The 19,007-nt window shown below is 36.9% G+C and overlaps 1 protein-coding gene across 1 annotated transcript in view; it reads left to right on the top strand.

The window, feature by feature from the left end:
• Positions 1-19,007, top strand: part of VAV3 (vav guanine nucleotide exchange factor 3) — a 182,622-nt gene that overhangs the window by 139,503 nt on the left and 24,112 nt on the right. The window contains exons 20-22 of the mRNA XM_075038815.1: positions 3,030-3,166; positions 10,153-10,218; positions 17,521-17,555. Coding sequence (XP_074894916.1) covers positions 3,030-3,166; positions 10,153-10,218; positions 17,521-17,555 — 238 coding nt within the window. The remainder of the gene's footprint in view (positions 1-3,029; positions 3,167-10,152; positions 10,219-17,520; positions 17,556-19,007) is intronic.

Here is a 19,007-nt window from a genome sequence, read left to right as displayed (position 1 = left end):
TACTTCAAGGTACAAAGTACTTTCCAGAATCTGAGTCAAGGCTAACGTGCTTAAATAATTAGCACCAGAAAATAATTTCCCTTGTTTATATGTGCATCTTTGGTCAGCGGCCTTGAAGCTAGGACATAGTATTGTTCCTAAAGTGGGTGAATGAAAGTAATACAGTAAATAATGAAATCACAATCTTGTTCTGTATTATTGCCATGTATGGGAATCCTGGCATACAGCTACGTATCCCTGTTATTCCAGATACTGGTTTATAAGGTCTGGTGATAGTGCGTATGCGTTACACTAGGCAGTGTGTGTTCCTAGCAAAGACAACACTGAGCGCAAAGAACTCCTAAGTAGACCAAAGACAACAGTTGGATAAAAGTAGGTAGTAAAATTACAGTAGAAGAATAAGATTTGTTGGTCACCATAGTAGAGAGCAGCGGTAGCATATCAGTGCTGTAGTTGTCGCAGTTTCTGTAGGTGTTATGGCAAAGAAGTTTTAAGGAGGGATCTGAAGCAAGGTAATAAAGTCTGTTAAGACCCTAACCTGTTAGCCTGTTTTAAATGAATAGGATTATTTCTAGTGATGTGAAGAGGTGTTAGATCAAATCTTCCAACATTGTATCTGCCAGTGGAATTTTATAATCAAAATTGCTGTAGATTTTTACAGAATTAAGTGTATTGAATTATACACGTGTTCTAGGCATGACATGTTTTAATATGATTAATTCTGTGTTAACTTTTGAATAATTCTGCTAGTTGGCACAGCGTGATTTTTTTCCCCATGTTCTCTTAGCCTGGTTTTCAGAGATGCCAATAATCATAATTGCCAGTGAAATAGAAATAAGTAGTCTTTTTACGTGTGTCTGTGATTATTAATGTCAGCAGTATAGTATCTTTAAAAAACCCCAGGATTTGCACTGAAAAGTGCATGAGAGTATTTCTTGATTATCTTCTGATGAGATCAGTGCAAAGGTAGTGTTTCAAGTATATTGTATATGCACCCTAAAAATGTGATAAACTAAATCACCTGATACAAGGTTTCATAACATGAATAATTTTTTGCACATTTGTTTCAACTTCCATGTGAGTGCATGCTTACAGCTTGTTTATCGCATATGCAGAGCTATCATAGTGTGATGAGGTAGTTCCCTTGCATTAGGACGAAGTTGTCAGTTTTGAGTAGATACTTGTATGCAGCATTGCTTCTATTTGCCATGCAATAGATGCAGCATTTCTTGATGCTGAATCAGTATTTGAAAGCATGACAGTCTTCCGTTGAGAGATGAAGTGAAGTCTAGTATTTACCTAATTGGAATAACAGCTTACTAACAATTAGGTGCTCATTTTCAGTATGCCAGGTGACTTGAAATAGAAAAAGTTATGGTGTCATTTGGGTTGAGTAACATAAGAACTAGTATTACTTTGCTTAATATTTCATCAGCACTTTGGATTAGTATTTATTCTTAAATACAGAGTAGTAATTATTGAAGGTGATCCTTTTCATGTTTCATACAATTTAGAGGAGATAATGGATATTTGTATTTCTTGCTACCTAAATTATAGTGGTGATTTTGCAACAGAAATAGGTCTTTTATAGGCCTGCTGATACATTGTTGTTAGAATTAAGTTAATCACGACTCTCCAGCAAGAAACTGGTTAAATATGGCAGCTCCTCTACCTTGACTTTGCATGCTTTCACTCTTATTTGTATTTATTAATATACATTCTTACAAAATCTTACTTGAACAAAAACTTTTTGGTTAAGTTTATAAATGGATATGCCCACTTAATTGTAGCAATTTTTAACATCCCACGTGCAGTTAAAAACAAGGAAATTATTATATAAAGCTTTATTTAAAGATAGAGGGAGAGTGATTAAAACAGATCTGTTACATTAAAATGATGCTTTCCTTGGCAGTATAAGGAATGGAAAAAATGCTTTTCTAAAAGCTTTTAAGTCTTTACTATCTTTGTTATGAAGTGGGTGGTACTTCACTTGATTTCAAGAATTCTTATAATATCACAGCATGCTCTTTTAGTGCAATACACTAGCTGTCCATAATGCTTTAAGGTTTGTTTGTGGTTTGTGGTTTTTGGTTTTTTTTTTTTTTTTAATTCTGTTATAGTTATAAGAACATGGAGTTACAGTACCCACAGGTTTTTCTCCCTGCTGAAATCCACCCTCCCGTCCCCCATTTGATACATGCTTGTGGAGGGCTCTGGAACTGTAGTTATAAACAGTGATTTATGTACAGGCGGAGAGACTAATCTTTGGGGAAAATATTTTGTGTGTCAAGAAGTGGATTGCTCCCCTTGAAAAAAAAGATGGGGACTACATGACAATCAGATCTATATCAGCTGTCCAGATGCAGCCAGTACTGATGTGGAAGGACTAGTGTGCAGCTAGAGTTCTTGTCTTGAAAATGAAACCTTAAATTGATCCAGGCTTTGCTACATGTATCAAAAAATATTGTCAAAACTTGAAAATTAAAAAAAAAACCAAACCAAACCCCAAAAACCAACCAGGAAAGAAAAAAAAAAAGGAAAAAAAAAAAAAAGTCTTACAAGAAGCCTAGAAGGATTGTCATCCTTACTCTCTTGGACATATTCACATCAGCAGCAGGCTTTTTGGTAATACAGATCTAAAGCCAATGAGATTATCCACATTGGCGTCTTTAATACTGGGTCATTACAATTTTTGCCTTGAACTACAAAGATAGCCTTAATATTTCAACCTTATGCCGAGCCAGGGGTGCACATGTAGAGGAAAGAGCCTCCATAGACATGAAATCAACTTTACCCCAAGAAGAAGGGAGGACAAAGATGTTTTTTTCAAAGTAGTTCTTTTCTATTAGGTTGTACATGATACATTACTGAGGCATCGCCCTAGTGCCTTAGTCAGGTAGCTATTAAAGACATAGTATCCCTTTGTTGATTGATTGCTTTTGTGGTCTTCAGATTTTATAAATTGTCATTACTAAAATATATATGATGACATTATGTTTTATTTGTTTCTTTTTTTTTCTTTTGTTCAGGTTTACCAAAAATGCAAGTAATTCGAAACTACAATGGAATACCACAGCCAGCCACACAAGATGGTCCACCATTGCATATCCAGATTGGGGACACTATAGAACTAATTAGAGGAGATGCACATAGCTTATTTTGGCAGGTATTGTATGCTTGAGCAAATGGCTATATTCCATTAGTCCCAAATATTAAATTCTTATTGCTATATTGCTCTTGTAACTTTTTTCCTTTCTGAACAACAAAAGAATATCTTTGTGTTTTACCCAAAATAAATGTCTAATACTACTATTTTTACTTTTCAATTACCATTAGTTCCTGTATTGTGTAAAGCTTCAGTCTTGCAGCCTTAGAGTAAAAGTCCCGGTGAATAAATCTGCAAGAACATGGCACTGGTAGCAGTCCTTCTAGTGAAATTGTAAGAGTTAAGGAGAGTGTTTGGCACATAAACAGCAAAGTCCTGTGAATTTTCAATCACTGCTTTTCTAACATAGCAGAACTGAAAGCTATATTGGCAAAACCCAGTTACGAATATTAGATTTATAGGGGGAGAAATAGCTCTGCAAAACAGAATCACCTAAACTTCTTGATGACCTCTCAAGTCAGTTAAGGACAGTTTTTTATGTACATGGGAAAAATATATTCTAGTGATGGCAAAATTTAGCATCACATGATTCACATCGCTACTACTGTTACTGAAATTTCTTTTTAACTGATAACTACAAAAAGATTCAAAATGCTGTTTTGCATTCACTTTAAAGATAAATGCATTAAAGCATGTCTCATTTTTCTTGATTGCTTTCTTAATTGTTCGTACTAGAATCCTGCATACTACTGATGTTACTGAATAAATGGAAATAGGGATAAATAGAACTTCCAGGATATTCATAGAACAACAACTGGGAAGCATCTGTCGTTGTCTTGAATTGTTGTTCCTGTGTTTGTCTTCATGATTTTCTTTTTCCTTTGAGGCTATAATAAGTTAATGAATATAATTATAAAAACTGCTTGGTCTGTTACATTAGTCAGGTCTTTTTTTTTTTTTACTGGCTTCAGTTAGGATTGAATCTTCTCCAAACTCTCCAGCACTGAATCAGTGAACTCTGTTTCTATGCCATGGCATCATCCTGAACAACTTTTAACCAAGGGAAGTCATAAACAATAGAATTGCTTTATCTATTAAAAAATATGTAGATAATTGTACCCCCCCACCCCCCGCCAAAAAAAACCCCAAAACCCACAAGCCCAACAAACAAATGAACACCACCACCACCCCCGTTATTTAGCAGACCATAGATACTTCACATCACTGAAAAGAAATTTTTTCAAACATTGGTTGGCATATCTTGGTCTATGTAGTTGTATACGCAGGGCTTGGTTCTGCAAGGTCTTGAGTTCTGATCCAGAGAAGCCTTTAATCATGCTCTTGATTTGGGACTGGCTAGAAGGGTGATCATCTGACTAACACAATTAGTACAGGCCAGAATTACTGGCACCTTGTGGGACTGATTGTATTGCCATGTTCGTACACATCTGTCAACTCAATCTACTGGAATTTGTCTTAGATGTTATTTGTACCTGTCATGCTAAAGAATTTAGCTAGAATCTCACTGTGTTTAACTAGCAGAAACCTGAAAGTGTGTGAGGCTTTTTCCACAGAAGCCTTAGTAATAGATTTGAATCTTAATGGAAATTGTCATCTCCATTAGCATCATTCAGGAAATTTTTTTTTCCTCACAAGCTGTTTTGTCACAGGCTGCTTAATACAGATTTTCATAAGTCTTGTGATGACACCTACATTTTAAAATGTATATTAAGAAAAAAAACCCTGCAAAATGCAATTTGTATTAAAATCTGTAAGTTTTATTCAAGAGGTGTTTTAGAGTAATTTACAGCTGACCTGCAAGACTAATATTAGAATGGATTTTTAAGTTGACCGTTACTCAGTTCAGAAATTCAAGTGTAATGGGTAAGTATGTGTGGTTTAAGTATAATCTTTTCATTCTTTAAAGTACATCAAATAAACACCACAGGTTACTAAGCAATGCTTAAACTGTAGCTTAAGTGTGATCAAATGTGTTTTGATAGATGTTAAAATTCTTCTAAGTTAATATTTGAATGATCGTATAGCAATTGTTGTGGTAAGTTCTGTGGTAATTCAAGACCATATACACATATGAATCTACTGGTTACGCAGTCTGGAAAACAGGAGAAGTATTTTTTTTTTTCTTTATGAAACACCAAATACTTGTCTGAGAGGCAAACTGAGGAATCACAGAGACAATAAGATGGCCGAGATAAGCATTTCTGAATTCCATGAATTTCCTTTCTGCCGCTTCAGTTATCATCCAAAACCTAAGCTTTCTTCAAAGAGAATGTGTAATATTAGAAGGGGTTGATACTGTCACAAGTTATTTTACTCTCCTCAGTAAACACCTGGCTGCATAAAAAGGGAAGGGTGGTCCTTGTGCTCATGCATCCCCTTGTGCATGACTACTTTTCTTTGCTCAGTCAAGGTGCAACAAGACTAAAAGACCCATGCTGCTTGCCTAGCTGGTGTTTGGCTAACATCACTTGCAGAACAAAATAAGAAAAGGAAGAGGGGCTGGGGAGGAGAGAGAGGAGAAAACTTGGTCTTTTAAATGGAAATGTCAGCCCCCTTAACCAGAGCACTAATAGTTGTTTCAGCTGTAGTAGTGCAGCTTTGAAGTAGTCAGATTTTTATTATAGATGTGAATATTTCTCTCCTCTTCTCAGTTTGGTTTGAGTAAATTGGTACCTACTAAACCTGAGAGTAGGCTTTCAGGGGTGCCGCAATGCCTACCATAAGATACAATGTAATTCTAGTTTCACAGTTTTGTATTGCAATTACCTGTCATCCTCAGGCAATCACGTTTCTCAAGTATGCCGAAAGAATACAGGTATTTCCTGGACTGATTCTTTCCTATTTGAAAATCAGCTTTTCTTTGATGCATATTAACCCCATCTCAAGTAATAGCTATTACAGATGTACTTTCTAAAGCTTCAGGAGTTAGTGGTCCTGCTGTAAACAGCCTAAAGGCATTAAGTATATTATAAATATACTTGTGATATAAAATTGAAACATTGGTAAGGCAGCACTGTAAAAGTGCCCTTTTTTTTATTTTTGGTTTGTAATTTGGTTTGTAATTTTTCATCTGTCTCATTCCTCTCTTCACCACACTTTGCAGTAAACAAAACAAAAATGGGTGAAGGACATAATAATTTATGAATTTTAGCTATCCTGGAGTTCCAGTTCTGTGCATGTCCAATGAAGTTAATGGGCATAGCATAGCTAAGTAGCAGGCAGCAGTCTGGAAATTTAGAGCAAATGTGTCAAATGGCTTCAGAAAGTCTCCCTCATTAAAACAGGTACAAGGGTCGTGAATCAGCCTCTAGTCTTGCTGAGACTGTCATTGAAAGAAATAGACTGAAAGGCTTCATTGGCCCTTATATAGATGAATATGTGTATGCACGTACGCACACGTATACATATAATATATATTTTAATATATAATATAATAATTTAGAAATACAATGTAATAGTATATACATAATACACATTTTAAAACTAGTTCTGTCCAGTCCTTTGTTTCTACTTTTATAATGACCATAAGCCATTATAGGGCAGCGTTGAAGGGAGATGCTTACTCATCAAACAATAAGCAATTAGCAAGCAGGAAACATAAAGTAGAAAGAAATGATAAGTAGAGGTGAATATGGTGGCATAATAATTTTGCTGTTGTTAATGTGTTTAGGGATATATCTTAAATTTTGAAATTATTTGACAACAGGTCTTGGTTTTGTGTATGAATGACACCAAGGCTTGATGAATTTAGCTAGGATTTCTAAACTAAACAAAATAACCTAGTCGTAAGGACATTATCAAATTATTTGTACGAGCTCATTATGGACAGAGCATTTTAACGTGAGCTGTTTCCTTCAGCAATGTGTAATAAATCAAACCCTGTTTTGTTTAAGGATTTGCATTTATTTAACTAACAAAGTCATCTGCAGTTATCTCATGTGAAGATTGTCTTCAGAAAACAAAGCCTTTCTTGGGTTGTCTCAGTGCTTAGTTACATTCATGGTATTGCTCAAAATGCAAAAGCAATGTTTTGTACTGGTCACAGTACTTGGGGATATTTTGTGTGATGAGAGAGTCTGTCCATGTGACTTCTCTACTGCTGCTCTTGCTTTGGTCTTGATGTACTGTCCATAGAATGCATGCTTCGCTTGTAGCCTCCCCTAGCCCAATGAAGTGACACATCTGTGTCCCACAGCTGCACAGAACACCTTCTTCCAACAAGTGGTGACATCTAAGGAAATTGTTGCTTGGGCAGAGAGTATTTCTTAATGCTGTACCTATCATATAAGTCTGTCTACTGATGGTGTAGTTTCTCACCATTTCAACAAATGTTCAGTGTCCTCCAGATGATTGATTTTTTGCTGCAAGTTCCATTGATTTGTTACCTACAGAATACTTAAAGTGAAAATGCACGTGTGTTGCAATACAGCCTATGGATTGCAGTTCAGTTTCCTTATTTTGAATGTGTATACCTTATAATGTCTGCATTGTGATAATGATTTAGCTAGTAAGGACCACCGCTACTCTCCACCAATCCTTGCTGCTCTGCTGAGTTTTTAAGCTGCGATTCATATGACTGTGTACTTACTGCTAGCAGTATCTAAGCTAGGTAATGTAATGCTGGCTCTACATCATATTGTCCCATGGTCTGGTCTTTCTGTACATCCTACAGTTTCTTTAGTGGCTGTAATGTGGCTTTTTTGTTGTTGTTGGTGGTGTTTTGTTTTTTTTTTTTTACATTTACTTGAGGTCATAGAACAGCTCAGTTTGGTATAATTCAGTGCAGATTGAAGCATTTAAATGTCTGCAAATCAAAGCTAGCTTTTGTTCTAGATTTCAGGGTATGCAAACACATTTCTGGAAAAAGAGTGAGTATGCTGTAAGTATCTAGACTGTATTTCTGACTTGCAGGAGGAGCACTATAAACATTATGAAATGCTGTTGAACATTTGAAATTATGTCCCTTTTTGCACTTTCAGAAGGTAACACAGGGTATGTCCCTCAGCTCATCAAATTTTGATCCTTGGCTGCTTTCTAGTTGTTGTGGACATATGTTGCATGATGTGTCATCTTGTTCAGCTTCTTTATATAAATATTTCTCATGAATAGCAATGGTGTGTGGGCACATACAAATCTAATGTTCAGTTGCGCTCCTTCAGATGCTTTTTCTCGTTAATATATTTTATTCAGTGGCTGGTCATGTTGACTGTGATATCACTTGCTATTCAGATAAGATTAGTATTGTAAATAAGTATACTTTAGATGGGAGACTGTGTCAGAAATCTGCTTGTAAGTTGTCTGCTTCAGAGGGATTCAAGTTTCGGGAGTAAATAGAACATACAGTTGCAAAGGGTAACCTGTATTCAGGCAGGTAGTGGCAAAGAGGGCAAGGAAGCTTTGCTGAACACAGGTTCAGATCTATAAGATTGTCACTTGTTTATGCATAATTCTTTTTTTAATATGATTGCTCTTCAGTATATTATAGCTTAAATACTGCTTGACTGCTTTTCTCTCTTCTCTACCTCCTCTGCACTTCTCTGTATATTTGGTAAAGGTGGTAGTTACTGGGGTTACTATCTGTGTGTGATAAATTGCATAATGATCTCCCTAGGGAAATGATGTACTCGTTTATTGTGCTTAGGGTATCACAATCAAATAATGTTTTCATTTTTTCATAAAACCTTGTTAATGCTTGCTTTTACATTCAGCTCCACCCTGTTTGAAATTGCTGAATTCTGTTTTGTGTGGTGGTATTAGGGTACAATTACACATTTAGTGTTACAGAAACAAAATGAACTAAAACCCCAAAGAAATTCTGTGTCTGAAGCATTTTTTCTCCTTCTAATTTTTTATGTTGCAGGTATGCCATCAAAAATAAAAAATAAATGTAATTTTCAAGATTACAGTGCTTGTAAAGTACTCATTCTTACTCTCATTGCCAAATGCTGATAGTGTATTATGTTTACAGTCAGTATATTAAATTTAGTGGAGGTTAGGCATTTATGTACTTTTAAAAATCTGCTAAACGAAAACATTTGTTTGCCAAAATACACATTTTGATGCCTTTATTTTATGTATCTCTGTTTAGAAATTTTAGCTATGTGCTCTGTTCTGCTCTGAAAAATGTGGTCAGCATGGTCACAGCTGAATGTTTACTAGGACTAGAAAGGTGTTTTTATTTTGCTGTTCTGTCTCGCTGGGGAGATGTTCTTCAGGAGAGCTTGATGATGAATTGTGAGCTGCTGAGGCATGGCTCTGTGATGATCAGGTCACTGTTGGCCCTTAGAAGCCCAGAGTAAATTGGTGGTCCTGCAACTTGGGGCAGCAGTTGTGTTGCTTAAAAGGCTCAGTTTAGGCCATGCTGGATGCATTTCTGCAGCTGGTCTCCCAGTTGTGTGGGCGCATCTACAACATGTGAATGTATCACAGACAGAGGGTTAATCTTTAATTCTGTTAGTACTCTTGTGCCCACTTGATTTCCAGTGATTTGAATCACTTATGGAAGCCTTTAACTGTAGAACTTTGTGTCTGAATTGACTGATGGATTATTAGCTGTAAGTTCCCACTGGAGTTAGCATGATTTCTCAGGTGCTGCAACTTCCACTGCATGGTGGTGTAGTCATTCTGGGGATCTGTAATGTTGTGGTGTGGCAGCTCTCGCTAGAGTGATGCCAAATGAGGAGGAAGTAACTTGAAAGGAGATAATTAATGTTAATGAAGATACAAGACACTGGCAGACATTGACAGAATTGGGAATCACAACCCAGGCTCTGCGCCCCCTTCTTGCATCTCATCTCTCAGAGATCTCAGGTGTATCAGCTGTAATTATTGCTTATATAAATTAAAACCCAAACCAAAAAAACAAAACCCACGCAACTGTTGAGTAACACAATTTATTAGAACAGCATTTTATTTTAAAGACTCTTTGATATACTCTTATTGTCCTAAATCCCTATGCATGTATTATTATTTACTATTAGTCACCATTATGTCTCAAAAATGGAAAATATTGGTTTTATTTCTAGGGCAGAAATCTAACAACAGGAGAGCTTGGATTCTTCCCAAGTGATGCAGTAAAGCCCAGCCCATGTGTAAGTACAATTGTTTAATTCTGTTTGTCATCTTACAGAAAAACTGCCTAGTTCATACCATTGCTTTATTAATCTTACCTTACGAAAATCATATTGTTTCTAGTTCCTTTGTGTTTTTGTGGTATGTTCAATATTGCATAAAATATAGCATTATAATGCTCTCGGTTATCAGATGTAGGTAGGACATGTCAAGAAAACATGTTTGAGAAGCAGATTTAACTTTTGGGAATATTAATAAATTGAACTGTCTAAAGAGTTTCTAGAGTATGGAACAAACACGTTTTATGTGAAAGTGCACTTTCTTCCTTCCACAGCATTAAGGTGAGAATGCTGTGGTTCTAATCTATTCCTCAGTCACTTTGGGTTAGAGAGAGGGATTACACCGTAAGCAGTGAATTTAAAAATGCGGAAAACTAATATAAAATTTCAAATTCAGACTGCTCAATAAATTTTCTCCTTTCTGTAGGTTCTTACCTGCCTTTATTTCACACAAGGATGTTCTCAATCTAGAAAAGTTCAGGATAGCAATAAGAAAAATTATTTCATAATATGTACTCAAGAATTTTGTATACAGATGTGATGATGCATTAATATACTGTATGCTTGCTCCTTCATTCTCTGCCTTCTGTAACATTGTGCATCAGATTACTATATGTCCCTTTGTTGAGATTAATTGATATAAGCCCATAAAACCAGTGACGAATCATATCAAAGCTTTAAGACAGCTTTAACTTCTTTTAACTGGATTCACAACAGTTTGGCTTATTAATAGAATTGCTTTCATTACAGCAATCAAGATATGCCACTTAAATGGTTTGTAAGTAGGTGGAATCAGATGTTAGTGTCTGCATTTTGATATGCTTTTAAGGCTTATATTGTGCCTAGTTTCTAAAACAAATACACATGTGCTTCTAAAGAGTATAAATACATTAATATACCTTGAGACATCTTTAGTACCCTGTGTTTTCAGAATGTTGTTTGAAGAGGGATGTACGGAGTATTTGTAGGTACAAGGTATGTTAGATTGGGTGAGAGAACAGATCTGGAATCAAGATGAAAATGTTATGCGAACTTAGCTTTCTTCCACTATTGTAAGGGACAACAAAAAATGTTTTTACAAATATGTTAACAGTAAAAAGAATCCCAAGGAGAATATCTATCCCTTAATGGATACAGAAAGGAACGTAGCCACCAGAGATGAGGAAAAGGCCGAGGTACTTAATGCCTTCTTTGCCTCAGTCTTTAATAGTGAGACCAGCTATCCTCAGGGTACTCCGTCCCCTAAGCTGGAAGGTAAGGATGAAGAGCAGAATATACCCCCCTTAATCCAGAAGGAAATAGTTAGTGACCTGCTGCGCCATCTGGACACTCACAGATCTATGGGACCTGATGGGATCCATCCAGGAGTACTGAGGGACCTGGCGGAGGTCCTTGCCAAGCCACTCTCTATCATCTATCAGCGATCCTGGTCAACAGGGGAGGTCGCAGAGGACTGGAGGCTTGCCAATGTGACTCCCATTTACAAGAAGGGTCGGAGGGAGGATCCGGGGAACTACGGGCCTGTCAGCCTGACCTCGGTACCGGGGAAGATTATGGAACAGCGTGTCTTGAGAGCACTCACGTGGCAAGTCCAGGACAAGCAGGGGATCAGGCCCAGTCAGCATGGATTTACGAAAGGCAGGTCCTGCTTGACCAACCTGATCTCCTTCTATGCCCAGGTGACCTGCCTAGTGGATGAGGGAAAGGCTGTGGATGTTGTCTACCTTGACTTCAGGAAGGCCTTTGACACTGTCTCTCATGGCATACTCCTTGAGAAGCTGGCATCTCATGGCTTGGATAAGCGTACTCTTTGCTGGGTGGAAAACTGGCTGGATGGCCGAGCCCAGAGGGTTGTGGTGAATGGGGTGAAATCCAGTTGGTGGCGGGTCACAAGTGGTGTTCCCCAGGGCTTGGTGTTGGGCCCCGTTCTGTTCAATATCTTATCAATGATTTGGATGAGGGAATTGAGTGCACCCTCAGCAAGTTTGCAGATGACACCAAGTTGGTAGGCAGGGCCGATCTGCTTGAAGGTAGGGAGGGTCTACAGAGGGATCTGGACAGGCTGGATCGATGGGCTGAGGCCAATTGTATGAAGTTCAACAAGGCCAAGTGCCGGGTCCTGCACTTGGGTCACAGCAACCCCATGGAGCGCTACAGGCTTGGGGCAGAGTGGCTGGAAAGCTGCCCAGCAGAGAAAGACCTGGGGGTGCTGGTTGACAGCCGGCTGGATATGAGCCAGCAGAGTGCCCAGGTGGCCAAGAAGGCCAACGGCATCCTGGCCTGTATCAGAAATAGTGTGGCCAGCAGGAGCAGGGAGGTGATTGTTCCCCTGTACTCAGCACTGGTGAGGCCGCACCTCGAGTGCTGTGTTCAGTTTTGGGCCCCTCACTACAGGAAAGACATTGAGGTGCTGGGGTGTGTCCAGAGAAGGGCAACCAGGTTGGTGAGGGGCCTGGAGCACAAGTCTTATGAGGAGTGGCTGAGGGAACTGGGGCTGTTTAGTCTAGAAAAGAGGAGGCTGAGGGGAGACCTTATTGCTCTCTACAACTACCTGAAGGGGGGTTGTAGTGAGGTGGGTGCTGGTCTCTTCTGTCAGGTGGCTGGAGATAGGACGAGAGGAAATGGCCTCAAGCTGCGGCAGGGGAGGTTTAGGTTGGATATTAGGAAAAATTTCTTTACTGAGAGGGTTGTCAGACATTGGAATAGGCTGCCCAGGGAAGTGGTGGAGTCACCATCCCTGGAAGTATTCAAAAAGCGAGTAGATGGGGTACTCCATAACACGGTTTAGTGGGCATGGATGATGGTTGGACTCAATGATCTTGAAGGTCTTTTCCAACCTAAATGATTCTATGATTCCCTCGACCCCTTGGTTATTGTAGAAGTTGCGGATTTCCCGTGCCGTGGTGTCACTGTCCTGAACGCAGGCAGTACCTGCTGTGTATTGGCATTAGGTTCTTGGTTGGAGCCACCTAGTCAGTCATTGTATGGTATTTTTGACAGCAACTGTAGCAATATTTTAGGACCCACCACTATACTTTAAAGCAGAGGAAGTGGGATATCCAAAGTTAGGAAAAATGCTACTCGGGTGTTGTGAAGATTGCTTTCTAGTGATAAAGGTTTCTGCTAAATTTGAAATATACTATTTAAAGGAGTATTGAAAATAATACAGTTTTACAGAATGAATAAATATTATTCATGAAATGTCACCAACTGGTGTCATGATCAGAACAAAAAGATAAATTGATGCTTCACCACTGTTAACTTGGAAGGATGAAATATAAACATCTTATTATGATAAGTGATGCAGTTAAAGATACTGAAACATCAGTCAGGTTTTAAACATGCCATAACTTTTAATGTTATTATTAAGTCTAACAGACTTTACAGCCAGCTGATATAAAAATGCCCAGAAACAGCATAAAATACATACATCAAAAGACTTTAGGAATGAATATTGAATGAAAAACTGCTGAGCTCCAGAATATCTATATTCCAGACTTTTCACAGATGTACCTATAAACAATTTTTCCCTCTTTGCAATAAGTAGTGTATGTCAGCAGACATTTTCTGCACCATATGAGTAATATCTGGTTCTTCCTAGCTTTCCTCCAGTTTTCTCATTCCTATGGAGGCATTGGATACATAGCACAGTATGAGCCAAGAGCTTCTGGAATAACATTTGATTTTACTCCGTTTCATGACAATGAACAACACTTGTTCTATATATACCTATGCATTCAAAATTAATGAAAAGGATTACTCATCTATTGTTTAACTTCTCTGGGGGATGGACTTAAACCGTCCTTGAATTTTTATATTCTTTCCAACATTGTAGGACTACTTGACAAATTACAGATTTATTTTTTTTTTAAAACTATTCTTTCTTCTCCTGCTGCTGATAGAATGCATGTTATTTAATTAGCCCTATAGGGGTAGTACAAATCATTAAAGGTGCAATTCTTCTGTAGATGAAATGTATTGTTGAAATATCTCACAGCATGTGAAGACAATGTAAGTGCCTAGTTGGCCTTGAAATGTCTCATTTGGTTGCTTTGCTAAAACATTTCTCATAGGAATTCTTTGTCAGCATTTTCATAATCTTAACTTTTTTCCAAGTCTCACCATTGGAAGCAGAGGTGCCAGAGTAACACCATCAGTAGTTGTAGGGATATGAAGAGTCACTGCTGCTGCCAGTGGTAGTACCTGGCTGTGTTAGAAACCCTAAACTTCAAAGGGGTTTGCATACCACCAGCACTACAAATGCTACTGTTTGAGAGCCCTTTGTCTACACTATTTGGGAATAATGCACGTTTCCTTTTTCTGTCTCGAACTAGACTAACTTAATGACTGTTTTAACACCTGGATAGATTTACTGTTTTGCAAGCTTAAGATGTGACCCTGGTTTTATCACAGAGAACTTCAATGTGTTTCACACTAGTGTCTGCTTTGCTGTTTAGAAAAAATGTGAGTTTTGGGCTGACCTGTAAAATTCAGAATTTTATCATAAAAATCTTGGGTTGAGAAGCATTTGAGTTAAGTGGTCATGTATTTAGTATGAGTGACCATTATGTCAAAGGCAGTAAGCAGAGCTTTGTGAACTCTGCAAATTTCGGTTCATGGAAATGAATCTTAACAGTGCAGGGATGGAAGTTACATCTTAAATAAATTTGAAGTTAGCCAAAACCCTATCCTATCACAAAAACCTGAGCAGTTTTGTTTACTTCTGTGGAGAAGAGAAGTTAGGAGAGATACTAATCTAATTCCTAATCTAAGTTTTTTTTAAAACTTTCTCAATAAAAAAATATTCTGAAGTTAACTAAGAATATACTTAGCCAGGGTTTTAAGTGAAGCATTTGGAGTAAGTGCGTTATATAATTCTAGTGTTGATGCTTCCTTAGCATGAAGATGAGAGCCTTAAAATGGTGAAATTGTAATAATTCTTTCTTGTTTCAGTAATTTACTAATCTTGCGTTCCAGTAACTGAGCTTTTTTTGAGGAGGTTGTAAGATATGTTACTAACACAAATGGTTGTAAATATCATATTCCTCTGTACATTCCCTCAATTTGGACCATCTGCTGTCATCTAGTTTACAATATCCTGGTTCAATAATTGCTTCATAGCTTCCTATTCTGCTTTTTTTCCATTCAAAAGCTGCCTACTACTACCTCAGCAATACTGCTAGAATATACCATAGCATTTTAGACAGGTTAACACAAAAATTTTGCATTTCTTGACTCTTGCAACTTTAACTGCAGAATACTGTGATTATATATGCAGGGAGGTGGTTTTTGTTTGGTTTTTTTGTGGTTTGGTTTTGTTTTTTTTTAATTGGTTGGTTGGTTTGGTTTTGGTTTTGGTTTTTGGTTCTGGGATTTTTTGGGGGGTTGGGGTGGGGTTTGTCCCATCACTGAAGTTTATTTCAAGGTCAGGTCTAGATACTTGATAGAGATCTTTGTTGATACCTGAGGTCAAGTTAGTGGGAGTTGTAATTCATTTCAATTAATTTAAGTTTGTAAGCTTGTATAATAATATCTTTCTGAGTTGATCTGTATTTGGAAGTCTCTGTTGAAGACATTCCGTATATCGTAAATAAAAAAATGTGAGAAGAATGTTACTGTAATCTTTTTCCCCTATTAGATTCTAGAAAATAATAAAACATTCTTTGGTTTTGTTATAAACGCGAATAAGGGAAATCCAAAAGCCAATCAGGATAACCAGTCCGTAATTTATTAGCAGGCTATGGCTAAGCAAACAGCGCTGGGCGAACAGGAGGAGTCTTGCTCCAAAGGCCTGTCGCGCCAAACAGTTAATGTGTTCGGTATTTATTTCAGTACATCATACATATTCATTACATCTTTTTTACATAGCTATTTTGGATAGTTAGTTGGCTTTTGTTAACAATGACTTATGAGTTATAAATTCTTAACCTTTATCTATTAGGGGTTATAAATTCCAAGATTCCCCTGTCTAGGGAAGCAGGGGAGTCTGTGGTCTGTCTTATGTTATAAACTGCTGGTTTTTCTCGTCCTTGAGGCTGTAATAGCCCATTTGTTTCTTCTCCGGTGATCTTATCTCTTGTGTCTGCATGTGTGCACTTCAAAGCTACAATTATCTCACAAGGCATGTTTCTAAGTTTCACACCATCAACTCTAACAAAGCAATCCCTGTTATGTTACAATGGGCCTTACACAACCAACTCTAACAGCACATTATTTAATTAGTTTAAAGAATCATTGCTTAGTCAACATATTAGTACCTTAACCATTACAATCCCCCTCCCTTTTTCTATACCACTAATTTACTTATCAATACCCTATTACCACCCTTCTGGCCGGTTCCAGGATGAAGTTTATATAATGAACAAACCCCAGGTTTTATTACAGTTTTACTGGAAGAAAAAAAAGAGATAATTTGCTTATCTAAGAATATATGACATTAGGTTATAAGTCTGCAAGATGTATGCTAAGCTTCCATCAAAATCAATTTTTCAATACTTACTTTGCAAGTTTCACACGTTGTTTTAGAAAAGTGGGATAATACCAAAGTATCATACACCAGTGGGAGATGGTAAAGATGAAATGCTGATTTTCATGGGAATTGCTATACTGTGCATCTTGTGCATGTATAAACATTATCTATGCATATGTTTATGTATACATATAACATCAATTTTGCAAACTGTTTGTAGTTTGCTTAATTTTTAAATTGAATTTGAGAAACAAATTCCATGCTTATTAAAATCCAGTACAAGAGTTAACCAAGTCAAATAGGAAGGTATGAATGATGTCATACAATGCAATCTATGGATCCATCTCTGAAGGTTATATACTATATTTCCTAGTAGACAGTATTTTTAAGGCCATACAATCCTGAAATCATGAAGTGAATTTTGTACATGTTACTGTAAATTTTTTGCATATTTTAATGATCCTTTTCAACAATATGTAGCACTGGGCTATTTTATGTATGAAGTTTGAATGTAGGCACTGTCAGAAAAACTTCTAACAGTTCTATTAAGTAAAAAAATATCTGTCACAGCAGCAAAGGGTTAAAATATTCTGTACTACTTTCAGAATGGTATGGAATATTTGTCCTTTATTATAACTTTCTTCAAAAGAAAATACTACTTGCAGATGAATTGGATCATCTGTTTCTTTTAACTTTTTTCATCTGGATATTGACAGTTAGATCAATGCTGTCTGATTTGTGTTGATTAGAAAAAAATCTTGATCCTCATTCTCTTGTATCTTTTCATGTCCTAGGTTCCTAAACCAGTAGATTACTCTTCACAACTGTGGTGAGTCCCTGTCTAGTCTTACAAGAATCTCTCTGAAAGAAGCAGTCATAGAAAGACAACTATGTTTATTACAATTTAATTCATATTGGTTTAACCTTCCTAGGCTTCTGAAGAAGGCATTGTGTAATGGTTTGGGAAAGCAACACCATGCATTGCCTAAAAGTATTTCTGTTGTAATAAAGTGCTTAATGATTTTGACATTTTGTTTACAAGTCTGTAGCTGTGCAGGCTTAGTCCCAGAGGTCTGAAATAGAATAGTAAGAGATGAACATAATATGAAGCATGCAAGTAGATCTTACATGTTAAGTGAATAAAGAGGGGGAATAATGTTAAGTGCATCTTGTCTCATGAATAATTCTGCATTTCCTTTAAAAAAAAAAAGAGAAGACTGTAGAGATATAAAAGGACAGTGGATCGAAACTACAACCACTGCTGGTCTGGGCCTTATGTAGTGTGTGAACTCTTTATCGGAATTCACCTCACTTCTCAAAAAGTCATGGTGATTTCGAGAGAAAAGAATGAGTGTCACTTGTGTTCTTTCACTGGTTTTATGCTTTGTCATTTATATGCAAGTTCTGATTTCCTCTAGTTTGCCAAAAGTGAAATCAGAATCAGATTGAAACAAATACTAATTTTCCATAACAAGCCAAATAGGATGTTTAATATTTAAAATTGGTATTTTAAATTAAATTCTAGCATTTGCTCTATTTATAATTTGTTAGAAGAAAGCGTATCATTGGGATCAGTTTGTCTTTTAAGGATTTGTAATACTTAACTGAAAAATTACTTTAGGCTGAAACTTGCTGTAAAAAGTCATGTATTTTGTGATAAACTTCAAAATGCTTGTTCCCTGGTGTGTTTCATAAAATAACTATTTTTTATTTACAGCTCCCTTCTAATTGGTAGTGATGTATTAGTATGAAATTTTACATAGTAGTGTTCTGTGATGTTGACTGCCTTTAGACTACTTTGTAAAATGGTAAAATAAGCATCATTTCCCTGTAAGCTAGGTCACTTTCCTCAATTAACAGTTTAACCTTTTGTTTTGCAAATAAATGTCTGCTGACAGTCTCTCAGGAAGTCCCACCCAAACCAGCAAGACAGATCAAGGGCTCAAATCTGCTTATGCAGTCAGGCTGCAGAATTGGTGACTTATTTGTTTTAGCTTTCAACTCTTAGCATCAGCTCTTTCAAATTTGGACATATTAGGCTGAATTTTTTTTTTTTTAGTTGTGGATGTTTAGTCTACCCATTACATTTTAGCCTTTAGAGGTTATGAATAATTATGAAAGCAAATAAAATAGTGCATTTGTAGAAATACCAAATTTCTGTATAGGTCTTTTTTTGACCTAATATACTACCACTGGCTGATTCTCTACTCTGTTAAGATACATCCCACTAGAACTCAGGAAGGTTCAAAGGTTCTGAACCACTGTTTTATTGTTTCACTTG

Source organism: Buteo buteo, chromosome 10 (genome assembly GCF_964188355.1).
Source record: "Buteo buteo chromosome 10, bButBut1.hap1.1, whole genome shotgun sequence".
NCBI lineage: Eukaryota > Metazoa > Chordata > Aves > Accipitriformes > Accipitridae > Buteo > Buteo buteo.
This window is presented reverse-complemented; position numbering and strand designations above follow the sequence as displayed.